The 22,447-nt window shown below is 30.4% G+C and overlaps 4 protein-coding genes across 4 annotated transcripts; 3 read left to right on the plus strand and 1 right to left on the minus strand.

The window, feature by feature from the left end:
- Positions 1–1,120: 1,120 nt before the first annotated feature.
- Positions 1,121–2,033, minus strand: LOC114414494 (organ-specific protein S2-like). The gene is made up of 2 exons (XM_028378774.1): positions 1,890–2,033; positions 1,121–1,685 (listed from the first exon to the last, which is right to left on the minus strand). The coding sequence occupies exons 1-2, from the start codon at positions 1,932–1,934 to the stop codon at positions 1,455–1,457; spliced, it is 276 nt and encodes a 91-aa protein (XP_028234575.1). The 5' UTR covers positions 1,935–2,033; the 3' UTR covers positions 1,121–1,454.
- Positions 2,034–7,083: 5,050 nt separating this feature from the next.
- On the plus strand, positions 7,084–8,728 carry LOC114414493 (BURP domain-containing protein BNM2A-like). The gene is made up of 2 exons (XM_028378772.1): positions 7,084–7,318; positions 7,529–8,728. Exons 1-2 carry the CDS (start codon positions 7,262–7,264, stop codon positions 8,522–8,524), a joined length of 1,053 nt encoding a protein of 350 aa, XP_028234573.1. The 5' UTR covers positions 7,084–7,261; the 3' UTR covers positions 8,525–8,728.
- A 3,881-nt stretch (positions 8,729–12,609) lies between these two features.
- Positions 12,610–13,476, plus strand: LOC114414058. The gene has a single exon (XM_028378424.1). The coding sequence runs from the start codon at positions 12,610–12,612 to the stop codon at positions 13,474–13,476; it is 867 nt and encodes a 288-aa protein (XP_028234225.1).
- Positions 13,477–18,978: 5,502 nt separating this feature from the next.
- On the plus strand, positions 18,979–21,566 carry LOC114414495 (phosphatidylinositol-glycan biosynthesis class X protein-like). Its single transcript, XM_028378775.1, has 4 exons — positions 18,979–19,346; positions 19,510–19,855; positions 19,951–20,108; positions 20,568–21,566. Exons 1-4 carry the CDS (start codon positions 19,242–19,244, stop codon positions 20,835–20,837), a joined length of 879 nt encoding a protein of 292 aa, XP_028234576.1. The 5' UTR covers positions 18,979–19,241; the 3' UTR covers positions 20,838–21,566.
- Positions 21,567–22,447: the final 881 nt, after the last annotated feature.

The raw sequence follows: 22,447 nt of genomic DNA on the forward strand, positions 1-22,447 counted from the left end.
CGTCCTGAATAAGTACGTGATGTTTTGAAGTATTTGTGTTTTGTTAATTTCATATTGTTATTTATTAAAAGCAGAATAACTCATCGGGGAAAGAAGACAAAGAAGGAGAGTTAATTCTACACGTAGAATCAAGCCTGATTTCAAAGGGAAACTAGCATTTATAACTAGCATTCCTATAAACATATATCTTCTCATGTAGAATTTGGATATTTTGTATTCTATTTTATCTATAAAAAAACAATAATATAGTATCATTAGATTTAAATAATTCATGTATCATATTTAATTAATTAAGTTAATTTTTTTTTACAAATATTTTTTATTTTAATATCTAATATGTATTTGTTAAGATAGAGACATATTTATTATCTTAGTTTAAATTATATTATTTTTATTTAAAATTGACTGTCATAATATTTTTATAAGAGATTAAATTAATACCAGTAAATAGTGATGATAGCAAATCAATACAATTAAATATTAAACGGTACGAAACGAATTGCACAATCTTACGTATTAATTACTTTTAATCTAATATGTATTCGTTAAGATAGAGACGTATTTATTATTGTAATTTAAATTATATCACTTTTATTCAAATTTGACTATGATAGTGTTTTTATAATAAATTTTGTAAGAGATTAAATTAATGCTACTAAATAGTAATGACAGCGAATCAATATAAACAATATAGAGAAATACTAAACGGTACGACACAAATTGCACAAACTTAACTTATAGTATATCATTTACGTTTGGCGTGGTTTATTTTTATTATTTAACCAACTAGATTGCACATTATCTATTAGTTCAATAATGCTTGTTACTGATATAGCAATGTTCTTCGATTAATACTAATCATATTCATATATACCTGTATTCATGCAACATGGCACGTTGCCCACTCTCGCCCTCAGATGTTTAAATTGCATTATCATTAAAAAAAAAAAAGGAAAATTAGCACGGCATTTGGTTTTTAGTTTTAAGATCACATTTAATTTTAATCTTCTAAGCGGAAAGGCATTCCTTTGGAACTTTGGCAAACAATTTGTTGTGAGGATTCTCAACAATCTGGAGGAATTAAGTTAGTTGCTTAAGAATTTATCAAGAGAAACAATCCTGACAAGAACAAGATACAGCATAATTATTGTTATAAATTTCATCAAAACCCATCAAAAGCAGATGCAGCAAAAGGAAGGATATAACTAGATAACCACAATTAATTAAAGCTATATCTATCTATCACGTACTAAAGGGCTTAAGCTTTTAATAAAATACAAGTTTTGAAACACTATCAGCTTAATTAATTTCCTGCAAAATAAAGCCTCAAACGCCAATCAGTACTAGCCCAACACATGCAAGATAATATGCATCATAGTCCACTGGTCACATTTATATATGAATATATAGTTTGTTCAACCGTAGCATATCCTGTGCTTTACTTCAACCTTGATTCAATTCTGGAGAAAAGGCTTCTGCTTCTGCTTCATGGACACAACATGGGTGTGATATAATATGACATTAGGCTTTACATCAAAGTCCCTAGTAAAAAGATCCTTCTTCCCTGTATCTGATGCTTGTGAGTCCTCAACAAGGTCTTTAATTGCTTGTGGCATAGGTTGCTCCTTCATCATATTCTTCCAATACCCTCCCAAGTCTTTCCTTGCACAGCTCAAATTGGCAACCTATATATTCACAAAATTGAAAGGGTCGTGTATATAACAATTGCATGTTACTCATCAGTTCAAATTTCAACGAGAATTAAGTAAAATTTAATGGAATTAGGAAATTACATACAGATATAGCTTTAATTTGCTAAAACAAAATTACTAACGCAGGTGAAAGAGGAATAACTGAATTTTTCGTAGGGCAGATTCAGAAAGGTTTACCAAGAGAAGAGAGAAGACTACGAAAACAGCAAAATTGGACTTCATGTCTACGCTAATCTGTCGACACCTTTGCTAGAGTTGTCTACAGACTACAGCTAGCCTCTGGGTATTTCTTTAGGGCACAAGTGACCCACGATGAACACACACACACATAATATATATATATATATATATATATATATATATATATATATATATTTATAACAATAGTAGGAAAAAGAATCAAGTATATAATTAATTAAAAGGTTATTATAAACGTGCATTTATTTCTCTCTGCTTCAATTACTATTACTTATTATTATTTTATAATTTTATTTCTTGTTATTTGTCTCAATATAGCCTTAAATATAGAATGCACGTTTATTATTTTCTTTAATTAAATTGTTATTTTAAGGGTCAAGATAGTGGGTAGGGAACGATAAAGTGGCTAGCTAGCTAGGCCGTATAAGCACCCAAATTCGATTTCCAGTGTTGTGTTCATGCACACACGGACGACACGGCATATAATAGAAAAAGTTTTGACCGACAAGTCTGTTCCTCACTCTGTGCCTATATACAAAGGGTCAACTACTTAACTTAACGCATTGTTTAATACAGGAGCCTGGAAATTTCAAAGGACCAAATGAGAGGAGATAAAGATAAAAAATTCTAAACATAACATCTACAAGCAAGAGAGGTAGAAAATAAAAATACTCCGTTATGTGATGATCATGAAAAAAAATGACATAAAAATGAGTGTATGTTTATAATAATCTAGAAAAAAAATTAGTAGGTAAGAGGAAAATAAAGAAATAATTTTTTAATCATATATTTTAGGTGGTAAGAAAAAAATAAAAGAAAACATAAATTTTCTTCTAAATCCTCAATTTTGAAAAGAAACTGAAATCGTGCAAAAATGAGGTTTAACCGTGTTTAGCAAAAAATAAAGCTGAAATATTTTTTAATTTATTTTAAAAAAAAATAGTTATTTTTAAAACTAAAAAAATTATGAATTTTTTTTAGTTTAATGATCATGATAGTATCAACCAGCATGTATCAAAAAATATTGTCAAGTTAATTAAAAAATCATTGTTGCTATAGCTTTAAGATAGATAGTTATGTTTTTAATTAAATGGCGGTATAAAGTATATAATTTATTTATTTTCTTCAAAATTTTAGACCAAACATAAAAAAAAGTCTATAAAAAATTCTTCCATCCAGATTTCCTACGGACGATATTTATTTTTATTTTTATTTTGATCTTTAAATTTTGTTTGAAATTATTCTTGATGTAGCCTTGACTCTTGATATTATATTATGCCTAAAGATTAACTTTAAGTCTCTATACGTGCTTATAAAAACTGAATCAATATTTTCTGAAAATTCGCTTATTCACATAATTATCCAATCAACGGTAGACCTCATCAACCGGTTACACATGGTTCCAAAAGTCGTAGCACTTTGTCACAATATTTCTTAATTTTGTTATATTTTATATTTTATAGTAATCAGTTGGAGCAAGCTCGCGGTCTAAGGTAATCAGTGGGTCTATTTTTGGGTTGTTACCCACGAGATAAGATCAATGTAACACAACACAAACCCTGAATTGATAATGAATATAACTGTGAGTAAGACTCCCATAAATTTTACGAGAATTTTTTATATTTTAAATTAAAGACTTTTCTTTTGTTTTATAAAAAATAATAGAAAACAATATTTTATTAGTGGATCTAAAATTTGAATTTTAATTATTTTATCCTTTTGGACCAATATTGTTGATAATAAGAGTTTGCCAAAAGGCTCGGTTCGGTTGTTTCCAAAGTCAACTTCAAACGTGCATCACTAATAAGATGATTATGATGGACTTATGGTCATAAATAAATATCAAATCAAAATGTAGCTAGTTGCATTTTCTTTTGCTCCCTTGCACATGTTCATGCACGGCATATCTATTTAGTATATGCTTGTCTTCTACTTCTTTTTGCCTAGTAGGGGTCGGTTGTGACCTATCTGGATCTGCCAAAGTCAACTATCATAGAATGAAAAAATGAAATAGAAAAGGGGAGGATATACATGTGGGAGAAGAGAGTTATCCTTTGAAGGAAGCCATTTATGGTTACGTGCTTTTCCACAAACATTCACTTAATTAATTAGTGGAAGAAGAAAGTTTGTGTATACCTTTCCCTGCATTTTTCTTTTTATCATTTCCTACATTTAACTCGGGGGAAAATCAGAGCCACATTTTGGTTTGGATCAAAACCAAAATATTGTGTTGATGATTTGATATGATAATGTCAAAATGACTTTAAAAAAGGTTTCAAAAGAAATTAAATGCTTCACACGTGTATACAGCGAAAAGAGATATGGTAGAAGAAGAAAAGTAGCTAGATTGAATCGCAGGCTAAGACTTTGAAAAGGCATTATTTTATGATAATGGTCCTTTTCTCGATGTATAGATCTGACCCTATATATGGTGAGGGGATAATAAGAAAATGGATGTATATATGGATAATGTATGTATCAGGGTTGGCACTTTAATTGGTTTGTAACAGGTTTTGAGTTCCGTTTGAGAGTCTTTATTCAACCACAGCCATTAACAAAAGTTTTAGTGGGTTTTCAAAACCATGACAGCTCCGCAGATTGAACAGTTTTGTCAACGCTCTTGGATTCCCACTATACATGAGACTTGCAATAGTCAAAAGAAGTGATTATGACACACCACGATGCCCAGAAAGCTGGCCAGCAAGGAGAGAATGGCATCTGATTCTGATATAGATGCATGCTCGATCTACTATATATTCCTTATAGTCAAAAGTTTGCCAAATGGAGTTTTACCTCAAATACTTAATTTGATCATTAAGAATCAACATCAATTTGATATTATAAGTAGTTTTTAAAAAATAGACAAAATAAAAATGGCATGTCATAGGCCTTTGCCATGATTTCATTACCAATGACAAAAATTAGGGTTAAAGACCTAATTGTATCAATTGAAAAAAATAATTAAGGATGAAATTAAAATATTGTATATTATATTGTTATACATTATTTCAAGGTGAGGAATATTTGTGACAATGATCTAGAATCTCTAGCAACCTTTAAATTATAAGTTCTGTGATAGTGTAGTCACTTATAAAAATTCCAATGCTTAAATTAGTAAACGCTAAAAAATGTACATACCTTTTACTCATTAAGCCTCATTACAAAGCTACTACCATTTAAGTTGGTGGTTTTTTGTGTGAGAGGCTCTCCTAAATTGAATTTCTTGGTACTAATTGTTTATGGTCATAACTGGTGCTTCACATTTATGCGAGACATATGTATTGTCATAAAGGTTCTCAAGTGATAAGGAATATTGGGTTATATATAGTTAGGTGTTAAATACATATTTGGGTTTGATAGATGCTAGGCCAAAATGTTGTTTGTTTATATGAGTTGAGATGAACAAGATCAGGACTCAAAATATACATAAAATATGGAAAGTAAATATATATAATTAATTAAAACATACGTATGTGATAGAAGAAAAAAATATGAAAGGTAATAAATGGTGTAATGGAGAAATATAAATTAAAAAAAATAATATTATATAAATTGTTATATAAATACCACGTCTCGCTCTTTTCTATTTGTTAACAAATTAAGTTTGTATTACTTTATTTAAATAGTACTTTTTTAATTATATTTTAATAACATTAATTTTTATTTTTATTTATTACTTTACTTATTTTATTACATAAAATTTCTCTTTTTTGACATAAATATTGTAAAAGATAAAGTATATAATTAACATCTCTCTAAGTCATAATCAAATGACTTAGGTGAGTGACATATATGTTTGACTAACAAATGCTGATAATGTATTTAAATTACGTTTAATGTAAATTGTTTTTTAGATTAACGTGTATTGTTAACTTAAGCAAATTGTTATTTCACTTATTTGCGTCATCATATACATCAAATAGCCACGAGGAACCAACCCGTCGTGAATTTAAAAACAGAGTACAGTAATTAACATAATAAAGCTTAATTTGAATCAATATAAACAAGTATTTGCAATTAAAAAAAAAACATAATAAAGCTTTGCGAGGAGCCCAAGGTCTCCCATGTGTGCAACCCCCAAGTTTAGATGTCACATTTAAAATACTTTTAATTTTTTTTGCCAGTAAAAATACTTTTAATTATTTTAATAAAAATACACTTTTTTATTAATTCATGCAATAAAAATGAATGTTAATTTTAAAAATAAAACCATTAAAAAATATCATTGAAAGCACTTAAATTTTTTATCTGAAATTTATCCTTTATAATTTATATCAACATTTACAAGTTATCTTCAACTAAATTTGAGTTTAAAGCAAAATAATTTAATAACATATTTAACAATAAATTATATAAAACTTAGAGTCCGTTTGGTTGAATTTTTTCTCAACACAATTAGCATAATTTCATGACTATACGCATGTTTAATTTATTGAACATTTTCTTTAGTCAAACGGTAACTTGAGTGCCTTAAGCCTTTGTTTGTACAGATGAAAAATGCTAATATTAAAAAAAATAAAAAGATGAAAAATGCTAATAATATATTTTCCAATACACTTTTTTTATATATTCTTTATGATTATTTAAAATGTACGGATTAGTATAAAAGTTTTACACTTTTTATTTAATGAGTACTTCTTCTTAATTTATAATTCTTAATCATATTTTGTTTTATTTTTGAAAGCCATAAAACATGTTTGGAAAACCAATGGAAACCTCTCAAATATAAGTTGAGTCCAAAAGATTCAAAGGAATTCTGTTTACAAATCTAGATCTTGGAGTCTTCGAGCAGAAATCCAAACAGGCTCATAGTTATTTTTATACTACCCTTTATTCATATATTTTAACAGCTGACATTTTTTTAACTGGAGATAAAATTGTGATTTTACAACTATCCTTATTTTCTCTCTCTTCCCTTTTCAAAATAAAAGTAAAAATACATCTCTTACAATTTAGATGACATCTTTATTTATATATTCTTAATATCATTAATTCTATCAATATAATAAACAACATAATTTTTATTTGAATTCCACTGCTATTTCTTTCTCTATTTCTTTCCTCCCAATTTTAACTTCTAAGTTCTAACCAAGCAAAGTTTTAAATTCAAAGGTAGACTTAATTCATTATAATCAAACATTATATTTTTATTTTTAAAACCACTTGAGAAACGCACACTTGCCAGCTAAAACAGTAAAACCTACCCCAAAACACGCCATAAATTGACGCGAAACTACGGCATGAGAAGCTTTTTGATTCTGAAATCTGAGCTTTGTAGTTTTCCTATGATCCAGTCTCTTTAGTTAGCTCCTGTTCCTTTTCTGCCAGAAGTTTCAAGGAAAAACAAAGAAATGAGACTTGGATTTGCTTCTTGGAGATTCATCCCATGCACCCTGGTTGCCTTTTTGGTAAGTTAAATCATATCTTTGTTGACTTTAAACTTTCTTTTTATCTCCATTTTACAGATTTGCAACTTAGGTCTTACTCAACTGTTTCTTGAATAACTTTGTTTCAAATGATTTTGGTTCCTGTTGATCTGAGAACGGTTACTTTTAAGAGAAATTAATCAATCTCTCCATGATCCTCCCCCTTGATTTTTCAACTCGTTGACCTTGCAGATTCTACAAGACAGTGGAGCTAGAAAGATAGCTACAACATCTGGGAAAGAAATTCAACTGAAGGAAGAAGTATCCTATGATTTGCAAAAGCTTGCAACAGAGGGTCTTGTACTTGACAGTATTATTCAGCTCGAAGGCGCTGATATAGAAAAGAAGAAGCATGTCCATAAAGATGATGATGAGGACGAGGACGATAGAGTGAAGAAAGGAATGGGATTTGACAAAGAAGAAGATGAGGAGGAGGATAAAGATGAACACAAAAAGATGGTTGGAAAGGATGTGCATGGTTATAAGCCATCTCACAAACACATGGACCTTGAACTGAATGTGTTCTTCACCCCAAATGATTTAAAGGTTGGGAAAATAATGCCCGTCTATTTTTCCAAGAAAAACTCCTCAACATCTCCAAAATTTCTGACCAGAGAAGAAGCTGACCAGATTCCTTTCTCATGCAAACACCTACCATCCCTTCTCAAATTCTTCTCCATCCCACAACACTCTCCCCAAGCCAAGGCAATGAAATATACCCTCAAACAATGTGAATTTGAACCCATGGAAGGAGAGACCAAGTTCTGTGCCACTTCGTTGGAGTCCTTGTTTGATTTTGCGCACTATCTGTTTGGGTCCAATGCACAATTCAAAGTTCTGACCACTGTCCATCTCACAAATTCAACAGCCCTGCTACAGAACTACACAATCTCAGAAGTGAAAGTGATTTCAGTTCCAAATGTTATAGGGTGTCACCCCATGCCTTACCCTTATGCAGTTTTTTACTGCCACAGTCAGCATAGTGACACCAATCTCTATGAGGTGATGGTAGAAGGTGAGAATGGAGGGAGAGTTCAAGCTGCAGCTATTTGCCACATGGACACCTCTAAGTGGGACCGGGACCACGTGTCCTTTCGTGTGCTCAAAGTTCAGCCGGGAACCTCACCTGTGTGTCACTTCTTCCCTCCTGATAATCTAGTCTGGGTGCCTTTGCCTCTGCCTCCATAACTATATATATAGTTTCATGTTCTTCATCAAAGTTTCTTATATATGTTCCAGTATATCAAACTGTGTCAGGTACAACATAAGTTCTAGTATAGACCTGGTGTACTAGCTAGGAAGCTTGATGAAAAACTATATATGTATCTATGTTAATAAAGATGTTATTCTGGTGTGCCTTAGAATAGTAATCTAATCGTTATCTTCTGCATATGCTCGTTTTGTCCATATTTGCTTTAGCATAGTTCAGATAAACAATCACTTTATTTTATTTTGTTTTTTTTTTTTAACAAGAAACAACCTTACCTGATATGGATGAAGCATTGCAGTTGGCCTACTAACTAGAAAGTATATTGTGAGCTAATTATGGAACAGAGAATAGATGTTCATACTCAAAAAATGAAGTTATCAGCCGTCAGCCAACACCCACATTCTTCCTCTATAAATTGCACATATGAAGAGGATAACCGACATGTGAATTAGGGAATCAATTAATGTACGATTGATTGAACTTAATTTTAGACTTAAATATATTTTTGGTTCTTGTAATTTAATATTTTTTTATTTTTTTTGTTGGTAATTATTTTTTCATTTTAATTTTTGTAAAAATGTATTTTTTTTGTTTTTTTCCTTGTTATAGATAATGCTTTGAAGCGTAAAAAAATATTTTAAACAGTAAAAGAAGTGTTATTTAAAACATATTAAGGATAGAAAATAAAATAATCACATTTTATGATGATTAAAACTAAAAAAAAATTAAATTACATGAATAAAAATGTATTTAAACCATAATTTTAAATGAGTCTTGAGTTATACCTAGCAAAATGGGATATTCAGCCCAATGTGGGCTCATAAGATGCACGTTGTAGGGTACAATGGGTTGAGCAAAAAATTGAATTTAACTTGGGTCAAAAATAAAGTCTAAGCCCTCTAAAAGTCCAGTTTTTGCATATTTTAATGGGCTTAGTTAGCATTAAGTCATGATTGAGTCAGATTTAAAAGTTTGCATTTAATTTGAGCTAAAAGTTTTAAACCCAAGCCCTACATTTCATCAAACAGATTCATAGGGATCCGACTAGTTCAACTCATTTGCCACCTCTTGAATATGTAAATGTATTAAATATTGGAAGGAAGGAAAAACTATGAGATGATCCTAGGCTACATGACCTCCATTAATCTTCATAGCATATAGTATTATTATTTTTTCTTGTTTATTGATAATTTTGAATACATGTTATATAGAGATTGATTTGGATCATGAATAAGTGGTAATCATAGACCACCTAGTAGTTTCTTTTGAGAGAATTTTTTTTCTCTTAATGGTTTTATCTAATTTAAGCACAATTATCTTTCTTAAAAGGTGTATATAAAGGGTACTTTTGAAAAAATAAATAAATGAGGAGGTATGTTAATAATAAAGGGATAAAGGGAGGTATATATAACAATTGCCTAATTCTCTCTTGGGTTGAAGTTTTCTATGATAGTATCCCTCACTTTGTTTTTGGTAGAACTTGGTTTGCGACAAAAAGTCTTTGGGCCTATACATGGTACTCTAAATAATCCTCGCTTCTGCTTGGAGTTTTCTAAGACAGTATCCGTCACATGTTTCTGGTAGAAATTTCAAATTTGTTTGTAGGAAAAATTCTGAAAAATAATCAAGACCGTACCATTGATATTAAAATATTTACTAAATCTTAAACAATTTTCAAGATCAATAGATTTATTTTTTTCAATTTAATCTCGCCTAAAATTTTATATTTTTTTATTCCATTATAAAACCAAAAATAGTTTCATATTGTAAGATTTGTTGAAATTTAGTCTTAAAATAAAACAAATAGATTGATCTATGTATAGAAAAACTTCAATAGAAAAAGTGTTTCTTGCAATAAAATGAAATTAGAAATATTAAAAATTAGAATATATGTAGAGAGAGAAAATAAAATAATCATGAGGAATAAGTCTTCAATTTTGTAATTTACGCACCTTATACCTTTAACCTTTTTATTGCACCTCAAATAATTATTTTCTCATTCACTAATTTACTCATATATTATAAATTTAAGTACACAACTTCAAGAATAGTCTTCCTATTTCTATTCTTTTAATTAGACATTTTTATTTTGTTACTTATTACAAATTATCGTTTGAATTACTTTAAAATCATTATTTTAAAAATCAATAAATTTATTATATATCATAATTTTATGTCTCTTTAAAACTTATAATGTGAATATATAATTTTTTCTCTTTTTTATTTTTTTTTATTTTTGAATGTGTATTTCACATATTATTGAGTGAAAACACCAATTCAAACTAACATCCATTTATCTTTATTTTAATACTTGATTTTTCATATCACATATCTCTTTTAATCTATATTTTTTTATCTTTATCTTTAAATTTAATTTCAATAACTTTTTTATTAGACATTTTATGTATCTTCTTTCTTTTGAATGTGCATTTCAGGCATTATCTCCTCTCTCTTTTTTTTAAGTCGTTATTTTCACAACTAGTGCAACAAGTTATTTTTCAACCATTTCTAACATCCAATTATTTCAATCTCTATACGCGATTTTTTTTAAACCACGTATCTCTTTTAATCTATATTTTTGTAGCTTTATCTTTAATTTGAATTTAAATAACTTTTTAAGAAACTAGCAATCTATAGTTAAAGATAACCTTATATCATAGTTTAAATCGTACATTGTGTATCTTAAACACATAATTAATAATTTGAATATATTTACTTATTATAATATAGTTATTTATTAAAAATATTTTTTTATTATAAAATTTAATTTTATAATATAAAGATTTATCCTAGAACATATACAAACTAAAATATCAATTACTATTATATTGAAATGGAACACAAGCTTCCAACTAAAATACTCAATTAGTAAGCACATTAAAACTTGCACTCTTGAATCTTGATGCCCAAGACAAATACATGTACAAATTATAACAATTAGTTATTAGAATCCTGGGAAACGATACAAGCTTTCAACTTTAACACTGTAGTTAACTATTAAGCCCATTTAAACTAACTTGCAACTCCAATGAAGACTTAGACATGTATCTTGGTAACCTTGCATTCTCCATAACTCTGCAAGTAATGTTTTATTCTATCTTTATTTGTTTCAATTTTAATTATTTTCTGTTCGGTTAGTGAACCTACTAAATAAATATTAGAAATTAACGAAAATAATTTAATTTGATTGATGAACATGAACTATTGAACTAACTAAAGTTGGTTTTTTTCATTTCGTTTGGATAATTTGTTAAGTTTATTTTAATTCTTTAAGCAGCCTTGCAATTCTCAAATTGTCAGCCAAGTTAACATGTAGACTGACGTAGTGTTGCCTGCTGTCCATCACGTGTAATAACTTGAAATATTTTTTTTTTTAAAAAGGACAAAAATTAAATAGGACTTAATTAAGACGAGAGCAAAAACATAGTTTCATACATGCAATGAATCAAGTGAAAGTGGGTTAAAACTCCACGTATACCAATGCGGGCAGGAGAAGTTTCATTTAGTGTATAAAAATGAGTCTGTTAGTTATCTGATCTTAGACACATCAGAATTCAAAGGTATTAATTTCTTTGTTTATTACTTTTTGAAATTTAAGAATTCAAAGAGATATTAGGATTGAGTCTTCTTCGGGTACAGTACATGATAAAGTTTATCTCTTGGACACAGTCCGTTATTTCTAACAGAATATCACATTCAAGGAATATAATCAGTTGCATTAATATCGCTGTTAAGATTTCGAGCATCGAACTTTGAATGTTTGAATGGACGCAATGTTCGGTGAGCCCAAGAGAGACGAGTACTAGTACTAGTAGAATTTTAGTCTTATAAGTCACACCCCTCAAACAAATTTTGAATAGCCATTGATTGGTTTATCATTTATCAAAGAGATAACAAAAGTAAAACAAACCCTATCTTACTAGCTAGCTTATTACTCTTGATGGTCTTTATATTCTCCGAGGCTCCCAGTTTTTTGTTGTTTCAACTTTCAAGTCATATCTCTTTCTCTCTTCACACTTTTCCCATGGATAATTTTTTCCGTGCCCCAGGAACGAAGAACGCAATGGACTTAGAAGATCATGAGCATGATCTAACTCTCTCACTCAGGTGTGGTAGTCCAGAGAGAATAACGATACAGTCTTCTCCAATAACTACCCTTCCTCAAACAAACATCTCCTTGGTGGAACTACAAATGTCTTACCCTAATTATTTGGTTTCATCTTCAAACTACAACATTAACCCTTTCTTGGTGTCATGTTCTAACCACAGCATTACTCCTAATTGGTTGGGGTCATCTTCCAACCACAACCCTAACCCTTACCCTAACTTTCCAAGTGGTGGTGGTGCTGCTAATAATAATTATGTTGTGGATGTAAATGCTGCTCCTACGTCCGTTTTGACACGTCGCTCTCGTCGTGGCTCGTCTCAACGGTGGAGCCAAGGAAAGAGCGAAACAGTGCCTGCACCTTTCCCTTGGGCGACGGATCGTCGGGCCACCGTGCACAACCGCAAATATCTATTGCAAAACAATGTTGTGGCCATCAGCGGAAGGTTTGAATGCAAGAGGTGCGAGAAGGAGTTCGAGGTGACGCTTGATCTGGAGGAAAAAGTGAACGAGTTGCGGAAATTCATTGAGAAAGAAAGTGGGTCCATGCATGATAGGGCCCCAGCGGCTTGGGTGAATCCGGTGTTGTCCAAGTGTGTGCATTGCGGAAAAGAAAATAGCGCCAAACCCATCCTTGGGGATAAGAAAAGGGCAATTAATTGGTTGTTCTTGTTGCTGGGACAAATTCTGGGTTTCTGCAACCTTGGTCAACTCAAATATTTCTGCAAGCACACCAACAACCATCGAACTGGTGCCAAAGATCGCCTTCTTTATCTTGCCTACATGACCATCAGCAAACAGCTTGTTCCCGAGTGGTTCGATTAGACCTACTGTACTGCGCTTCCGTTATCTTTAGGTCTTTTTTATTTTTTAAGTTATTAGCTCCAAGAGATACTCTTTTATTTATTTATGCATTCAGTAACAATGTGATACTTTAGCTTTATCTATTATCTGTTTATCTCCAACTCCGAGACTTATATATATATATATATATTGAAAAATGCCCATATTATCTATTTATCTATGCACTTCTAGACATTTTTTTTACTTATTCAGGTTTTGTCTTTTTGCTTATAAAATATAAATATAAAGCCATCATCAAGTTCGAGTTACATTAAGGAGAATTCACCGTAGAATTAGGTGTTAAAAAGAATGAGTCTTGCAACACTTTTTTTTATCACCGTAATAAGATCTTTGGTTTATTAGAAGAATCTTAAAAGATATTTTTACAAACTTTAAAGCCTTTAGGTTAACTATGAGAACAAATTTTAATCCTTTATTTGATTTGTCCTGTACACATTTAAAACTCCTTCCTTTTTCAAAAATGTATTATGAGAGAGTTAAATTTTTAGTTTTCCTCCACAAATTCAACATGTGTTTCAACATTGAAACATGCTACATTAATTATATGACCATGTAATCTAATGTTTCATGTCTTCACTTCGGAATGCAGTGTTAGAAAGTGATGAATATATAAAGCAGGTAGTTCTGATGACATGTCTCACGTTGTCCTCTTGGTGCAACCTGGCCGTGCCGAGAGCATTTGGAGTGTGTCTGTGTGATTACATTATTAACAGCCCATTTACTGTTTAACTAGAGTTTAATTGGGGAGCACTTTACAACCTGGTTTTAAAATTTGAGATTAATGTTGAACTAGAGCTTAATTGGAGAACCCAGGTAGTATTTATTTTTATCTTTTACTCGTAGAAATATGGTAAAAAAAACTAATTTTGGATGATAGTTTAATAATCCAGCGCATGTTCAAATATATATGTATACAAAAAAAATAATGGTCCCGTTAAAACTATGAGAATGGGAAAATAAAATTATGCTTGTACATTTCACTAGAAAATGCAAAATAAAAATATTCATGACACCCTCATCACTGAATCATAAATAATTGATGAGAGATAATTTGTTCATAACGGTGAACGTTTAATTTAATTTAATTTTCTTTTTATTTTGTTTTGTTTTTACACACAGACAAGTTTGATTGGGCCAATCATACCAACAATTTTATTTAACATTTATTTCAGAATTTATTTCTTACACACTCTCACTATTGAATCCAGCATCTCTCATTATATTTTAGAAAGTGTATTCTAGAATGTAAATTTACATTTCAAAATGCAAGGGGGTCCAAGATATAAATAAGGGAGTGCAGAATTCAAATGTCATTTTTGTTTTGTTTTTGTCTTCTGACAACAATGGGCCCATAAATAATTACATTAGGGAGTTATTATTGGTCTCAAAGAATCTAAGAAAAGACCCCTTCTGAGTGACTCATTACCACTGTCCTAGTGATCCCAATGTCGGTCACACACAACACAACCACGAACTAACAGTGTGCGACCCTCTCTACCACCTTGCGTGCCGCAAAACTTGAGGGTGTTACAACCTTTACAACTCCATCCACGCTGCTACGTGTCCTTTACGACTCTCCTGCACCATTGCGTCGACATACACTTCCACCCACCCACTCCACACCATGGAGCCAAGCCCCACCTTGTGTGCACTACGACACCAAGTTACACACCATCGTTGTTAAAATAATAACGGAAATATGATTTTGTTGAAACAATACAACAAAATTATATTTTCTTTCACCCTTTAATATAACAAAAATTCAATTTCGTTGACAAATAGCAATGTATTTTTATTGTGTATTTTTTATTCAAACCCCCATCACATAATGAAAAATATGATTTCCTCCTGCAATTATACAACGAAATCTTATTTTCATGAAAAGGATATTTTTGGAAGAAGAAAAAGTATCAATCCCTTAATAGGGATCGTTAGCAATGGTAGTGGGTCAATAGCAACCCCCTTACATTATTGTTGTTTGATTTGGTTCATTAGGCCCATTTTTGCTTTCTTTTTTTCTTTGGGGCATTTTTTCATGCACCCCTAAAAACTTTAGTTAACACCCACTTTTATTTTGATGGTTAATTCAAAAAGTGGTTTTAGATTACTAATGAAACGGGGTGTTACTTGAGTTTTTGTTTTCTGTTTTTTTCTTGCCTTGGGACTTAGGGTTGTTGTTCCTCATACATTAGTTTTTGTTTTGTGTTTTTTTTTTCATACTATAAAACAAAAACTTTTTGAACAATACAAATTAAATCATACACTTGGTACCGGAAAAAAACCCACATTCAAATACAGTCAATAAAGTTGACTTACCTAATTGACATTTATTTTATAAGAAATAATATGGTTTGAGTTAAAATTCAAAGATCTACATTTAGTAAATACGATGACATGTGTTATAAGAGGGATCACAAGAGAGTGAGAGGATTAAATTTAGATCGCATAACCATACATGAACAATTAAGATTTAATGTCAAAAATCCATATGAATTTTTAAGTAATCACATGTTATTAAATCTTATTGTCATTTTTGGTTATACGATTCAAATTTAATTATCTCAATCTCATTTATGATACATTTCTATCATATGATATGTCCTCTGATAAATATTATATAACTTTATTACAAACAATTATATATTAGCATGGTAAAGTTTATAAAGAGTTTAATTTATAAGTTTAATGAAAGATAAATTTATATCATATTGAAAGGTCTTATTACAAAACAAGTATATTTTAAATAAGTCATCATAAATGTGAAAATAAACCTGAAAATATATTTATGTCATCACATAATACATCAAACTCAATCTTATAAAAATCTAACACACCTATTTTTACTTCTATCTTGGTGTTAAATCACAAAATAAGTCCTTAAATAAACTTTTAGGCCATACCATACTTTCTAGGCTAGATTAGGTCTTTAAAAAAGGTTTATGACAAATAAAGAAGCCAGTCTCAAACCATATATTTTTTACTAAGATCAAAATCAAGTTTGATACCACCTTCAGTCTTATATATAAGTAACAAAATAACTTTTTCTTTGATCCTAATTATAAGCAAAATGACTAGTTTTTAAACTTATTGAGGGTTGTTTTTTAAATCCTTAATTTATTGTTAACTCTACTTATTAGACACTTACTCATTGAATTACAAAAAGTAGCATCAAATGTGATGATCTTAAAATATTTAAAGTTAAAGATATTTTTGGAATAAATTTTAAATTTATGATAGTATTAAATGTGTCCACTACTTTTCTTGATCTTGGTGATTTGTTCCATGATATAGGACCAGGTAGTAAAATATAATTTGACCTAGTCTATTTTTTCCTTTTTAGAGGGAGGATGATATAACACTACTTTTGATCCTATATATAAGAAACATGTGGCTAAATCATCAAGGCTAAAAGAAAAGTGATTTTTTTCCCCAAAAAAAGTGATTAAATTAACTATTTTTAATTGATACTAACATAAATTTAAATTTTATTCAAAAAATACCCCAAATTAATAATTTTTAAGGATTATTTAGATATAATGACCCTACTCTTGATCCAAGGAATTCCTTTTCAACCAATGAGGAATGAATGATATCTCGATAATAGATTTTGTAATAAATCAAGGATATAAAAGCACTAACAATTGATACATTTAAAAGGGATCATAATTTTATCATCATTAAGATAGAAAAAAGAGTAATGATACATAAACATTCCACCAACACATCTCATTTATTTTTATTTTTCTATTTTTGTCACATCATAAACTTTATTATACTTATATATTTTTTTCTTTTTAAGTGTTGTATAGGATTTTGGGATGCACGTTAAACTTTTGTCATCCTAATTATTTTAGGATTTTTTTTAACTTGTGCAACTTTACATTGGATAAGCCTTATTAATTATCCACTCTTCAACTAACTAATAATTATGATTTTGTAAACAAGTGATTTTCTATCACTTATCTTACATAATCTTTGTCTTCCTATCAATAAAATAACAATTAATCAATACATAGTTATTCGTCTCTAAACAATTGTACTGTCGTTTCACTCCACCAAAATAATCTTCATCAATATGAAGAGTAAGACTCTCGCGCTGCAACTAAAGTACAAGGTTATTAATCAAGTTGTTTTGGAACTTCCAAAAAGTCTTTAATGAAGAAGTTCCGATGTTACACAAAAAATTGTTTTTTCATTATGCATGGATCATGGTTGTATGGGTATATAAAATTTGCAAATGGTTGTGACTTTTCCAAGCTATTTGGCACATGTCGTGTGAAACTGTGAAAGAAAAAAACTAATAAATATTATCATTATTAATTTTTTTATAAATTTGATTGTTTATCATTAATATTATAAATATAAATGAAAAAATATATATTTAATGTCACATTAAAAAATTAAATTGATAGTTATTTAAAAACTTTTTTTTACATGACAGTTATTAAGTATATTTTCTTTCTTATATAAAGGATATGCATCTCTAATCTCTAAATAAAGTGATTTATTATTTTTTTCGATAAAGTAATTTATTCTAAATAAAGTAATAAGTCGAATGAAACACGGTATTTGATAAGCCCTAGTGTAGCATGTGGCTGCAAGCCTGCAACGCAACGCATCCCATAAACCCTTCCCTTCCCTTCCCTTCCCATTGACCATGCATTCACATATCGAGAGAATCCTATGGAGCGAAGACCAAATTTTTTGCCGTGTCTCCGAGCTCGCCGCCGAAATCTCCGCCGACTTTGGCATCCATTTTCCGGCTCCCGTGGTCGTCAGCGTGGCCATCGGCGCATTCCTCTTCTTGGCTAACCTGATTCGCAAAATAGATCTCTCCATCGCCGTTGATTTCGTCCGAGTTGAATCCTACGGTTCCGGAACCGTGTCCAATGGCCCACTCACCATTTCCTTCGATTTGAAGGTCGACGTCAACGCCCGCCACGTCATCGTGGTGTATTCTCCCTTTTCCTCCTCCACTCAACACAACAATTGCAACACTCTTTTTCAAATACATTTTTTGTTTTTATTTTTATTTTCAAATTTTTTTTCCTTGCCTTTTTTAAATTTAATCGGACCACCTTGAATTTATTTCTAGAAACAAAGATGTCAAACAAAATAAATCCAAAATAAGAAAAGGTCAATCTACCAGAACCCAAAATGAAATGAAAAAATAAAATAGGTAGAAAGATTGGAGAAATGAAATGAAGGATAGGCATTCAACCAAAAATTGTGGTTTATATATGTCTAATAGTAATAATATATATATACAAATCAATAAGATACAAATAATATATATTGATTTATAATATGACAATTATAATTAACAATATATATATTAAAATTATATTTTTTTAAATTGTAAGAAGTAAATTGAAAGTCATTATTTAGAATATATATATATATTTTGTTTAATTTGTGTTATATGGAAGACAAGTTAAAAAGTGGGGGGTAAAAAGGGTAAAAATCCGATTCTGGTGAGCTTAATGAATTATCGGGTAAGAAGTTTCAGATCCGTAACTAAAACCCAAACCTAACTGTGCGAACTGCTTGTGTTATCTGTGCAGTTGTCTCTGGAAAAATTTGTGTGAAGCATTGCTGTATCAGAATTTGTGTCCTCTCTGAATCTGCATCTCGTAAGATATTTTACTAGGGTGTGTGCGTCTCATTGATCCCTCTCTAAACTACCCCAATCTTCCCTTTTACCCTAACATCACATCAGTTACCTCATGCCAACTTGGCGATGCATTCAACTCTTCATTTATTTCTTAGCGTGGGCCTCACTTATATGCTCCCCTACAAGCTCTTCACTTGCTGATTCAATTTCAAGTCCGGTCAGTAAAAAATATATATATATATATATATATATATATATATATATATATATATATATATATATATATATATATATATATATATATTTTAAATTTCCAGCATTTTGATTCTGCTTTGTTTACTTGCTTTTAATTTTACCGAATGATTTCTTGCATTTTTCAGGTGCATGCTAAACCTTTTTCTCCCGTCAACAAATTTCTGATGCAGTCCTATTATGACAGATACATCAATTTACACGATTTGGATTTTGAAAAATTTATGTCTCAAGAAGTCCCTTATGGTTCGTGTGATAACCTTAATTTTGTGTTGAGAATGTCAGATCTAAAGCGCACTCTTATTGGTGAAGGTTCACATCGTACTGTGTCTACATTAATCCAATTGAAAACCCAACCGTCAAAGTCTTTTTCTGAACTGTTAAGCAACTCATGTAAATTCATGATTATTGAGAGATTGCCTTCTGGAGTTTTTGCTGATCCATTTGAGTTACAACATCTCGTTCAGCGAGGCAGTAAATACTCTGCACCTGCTTTTTCATATTTATAGAACAAAAAGATATATCCATATTTTTTAATTTCTTCAAATGAATAACACTTTTTATTGCAGAGTTCAGTGATATAGCTGTCTTTGGTGACACAAATCTGGAGCTGCCTTCATTCTTGTCCAATCGTTCTGCTGTTGAAATTCACTTGCTTGTTGATCCAAATATATTGCAAGAGCCAACTGATATTAACATGGAGCTTCCATTGCATGCTCGATATCAAGTAAGGCTATTATGCTTCAATTATCTCAATACCATTTCCAGCTTATAACCACGATAATTGCCTCAACTAGATATCAAGATGATGATTATATGCAACATCACCGTGGCTAATTACTTTTTATTAACCATTAGTGCTAATATTGTAATATTAATTTGCCCCTCTTCAAGAACAAGATGGTCGTGGCTTGAAAAAAATATTGTACTAGTATGAAAATTGTTAGTAACACACTCTTATTGGTTGAAATTTACGTAAGTCCTATTAGTTTGAGAATGAAACTACCAAATGAGGAATGAGAATTTAGTCAAACTCACATAAGTTTTACCTAATAGGGAAGAATATATCAACAGGAAAATGTTGGGGTGTGTGTTAGTAATAAATTAAGGTGTTAGTATATATTATTTCATGTTCCTTAGCTGGTACACACTGCCTCAATTCATCTCTTTCTCTCTTCTTTTGCAGCCTCTGAATGGAAGTGGGTACTCGGCAATTGAATTTGGTGCACCGGATATGGTAGTGCGCTGCAGCACAAAAGAAAAGATGGAAAATCACAATTGCTTCTTTAAATTGGAAAAAGATGATGCTAATCTGTATGGTGCTCATATTGTTTGGAGAATACCTTCTGGAATAAAGGCACATGCTGGTCTTGTTTCTGCCGTTACATTTATTGCAGCTTTGTTATCAACTATTGCAATTGTTGTTGCATCATTATATCAACCCTGGTGTTTTTGAATATACCTAAGGAGGTAGACGGAATTGTTGAGGTGATTAAATTCTATTATTGGCATTGGAATAATGGTCAAGGTGTGTTCTCTGTGAATCCAAGAGGGTGTCTTTGTAGTTGAAAGAAGGTTGTGATTTTATATGTGGGGATGGAGTTATATGGAGGTCGGATGAAGACCCAGTTTGGGATGAGGCTATATTACAAGCAGGTGGCGGGCAATGGATATGCTGTGGATAAATCGGAATTTTGGGAAGTGGTTACCGACAGCAATAACGACGTGCAGAAACAGATTGTGCATTTAGGATCCGGATCCGTGCAGTTATCAGACTTTTCAGAGTCTAAATAATTCTATTAAGCTTTTCTTTTTGGTGAATAAATAATTCTATTAAGCTGGTTGTAGAGAACTAATGCGTTCTTATGTGTTGGATTGGGTGAAGGAATGCTTACGCAGTGATGAAGTACTAGTGTTTGATTATTTCAGATCATAATGCAGCAAAAGCATTAGTAATACGCAAGGTGTGGGCGTCGTTAAAACAGCTGTTGCTAGAGGATTTTAGATGGCTTTTTGACAGTAGGCTTTTTTCTTAGATTTTGGAATGTTTTGAGTACCGATCTTATTTGTATAAGAAACATATCCTTGTACTCTTCTAAATCATTTTATTGCACACCTTGTGTTTTAAACTGGGTTATTAATAATATGCAAATGCTAACCATGACTTTTATTATAGGAGACACAACATTGTGATATTTATGATTTTTTTTTCGTATTCTCCTATTACTTTTGTAACATATTTTTTAAATTTTTTAACTAATGTCCTAATGGTATTGATTAGCAATATCTTATTGGAATAATTACTTATTTGTCTTTTAAGAAAATCCTCTTCATAACTTAGGGGTGTTTACGGATAAGGTCGGATTTGACTAAATTTGTTATCCAATGCGATAAAAAGATCAAATTACTTATTTGTTTGTAAGGTTAATTCAATTCCAATATTTAAAAAAATTTGTAAAATTTAATTATTTTTAGAATAATAATTTGTTTTTTTTCTATTTTAAATATATAATGACTAAAAACACCCAAAAGAGATCAAAATATAATAATATTGGATTAAAAAATTTAATGATTCTAATGTTAATATAATATTTTTATTATATATAAAAAAATGTTATATTAACATGAGAAAACATAAAACAAAATCAAAATAGGAATATAAATTAGATTAGGTTGATTTTTTTTTTTAAAAAAAAAAAACTCATTACTCAATCCATATTGGATTTTAATTGGGGTCAGATATCCAAACCTTTAATAACTTAATATATTATAATGAGATAGTTAGATCAGATGGTGACCCAAATCCAGGAACACCAACTTCAACAGGGCAGCAAAGATCGAACTCCACGGCTTGCCATTAATAATATCATGATTAGGCAGGCTATTAAGCAACCAGCTATGCCAATCATGTTCCAAGAAAATGTTGAGACTCACCTGTCTTTGTTCATTAATTCCCTGGTATCTATTGCCCTCTTGTTTATGGCTTTTACCATTTTTGTTTAAACATAATTAAACATTTTTTTATTTAGATCAAATAAGTCTTTTATAAAAGAAAATTTGTTCGAA

This window comes from Glycine soja, chromosome 6, assembly GCF_004193775.1.
Source record: "Glycine soja cultivar W05 chromosome 6, ASM419377v2, whole genome shotgun sequence".
NCBI lineage: Eukaryota > Viridiplantae > Streptophyta > Magnoliopsida > Fabales > Fabaceae > Glycine > Glycine soja.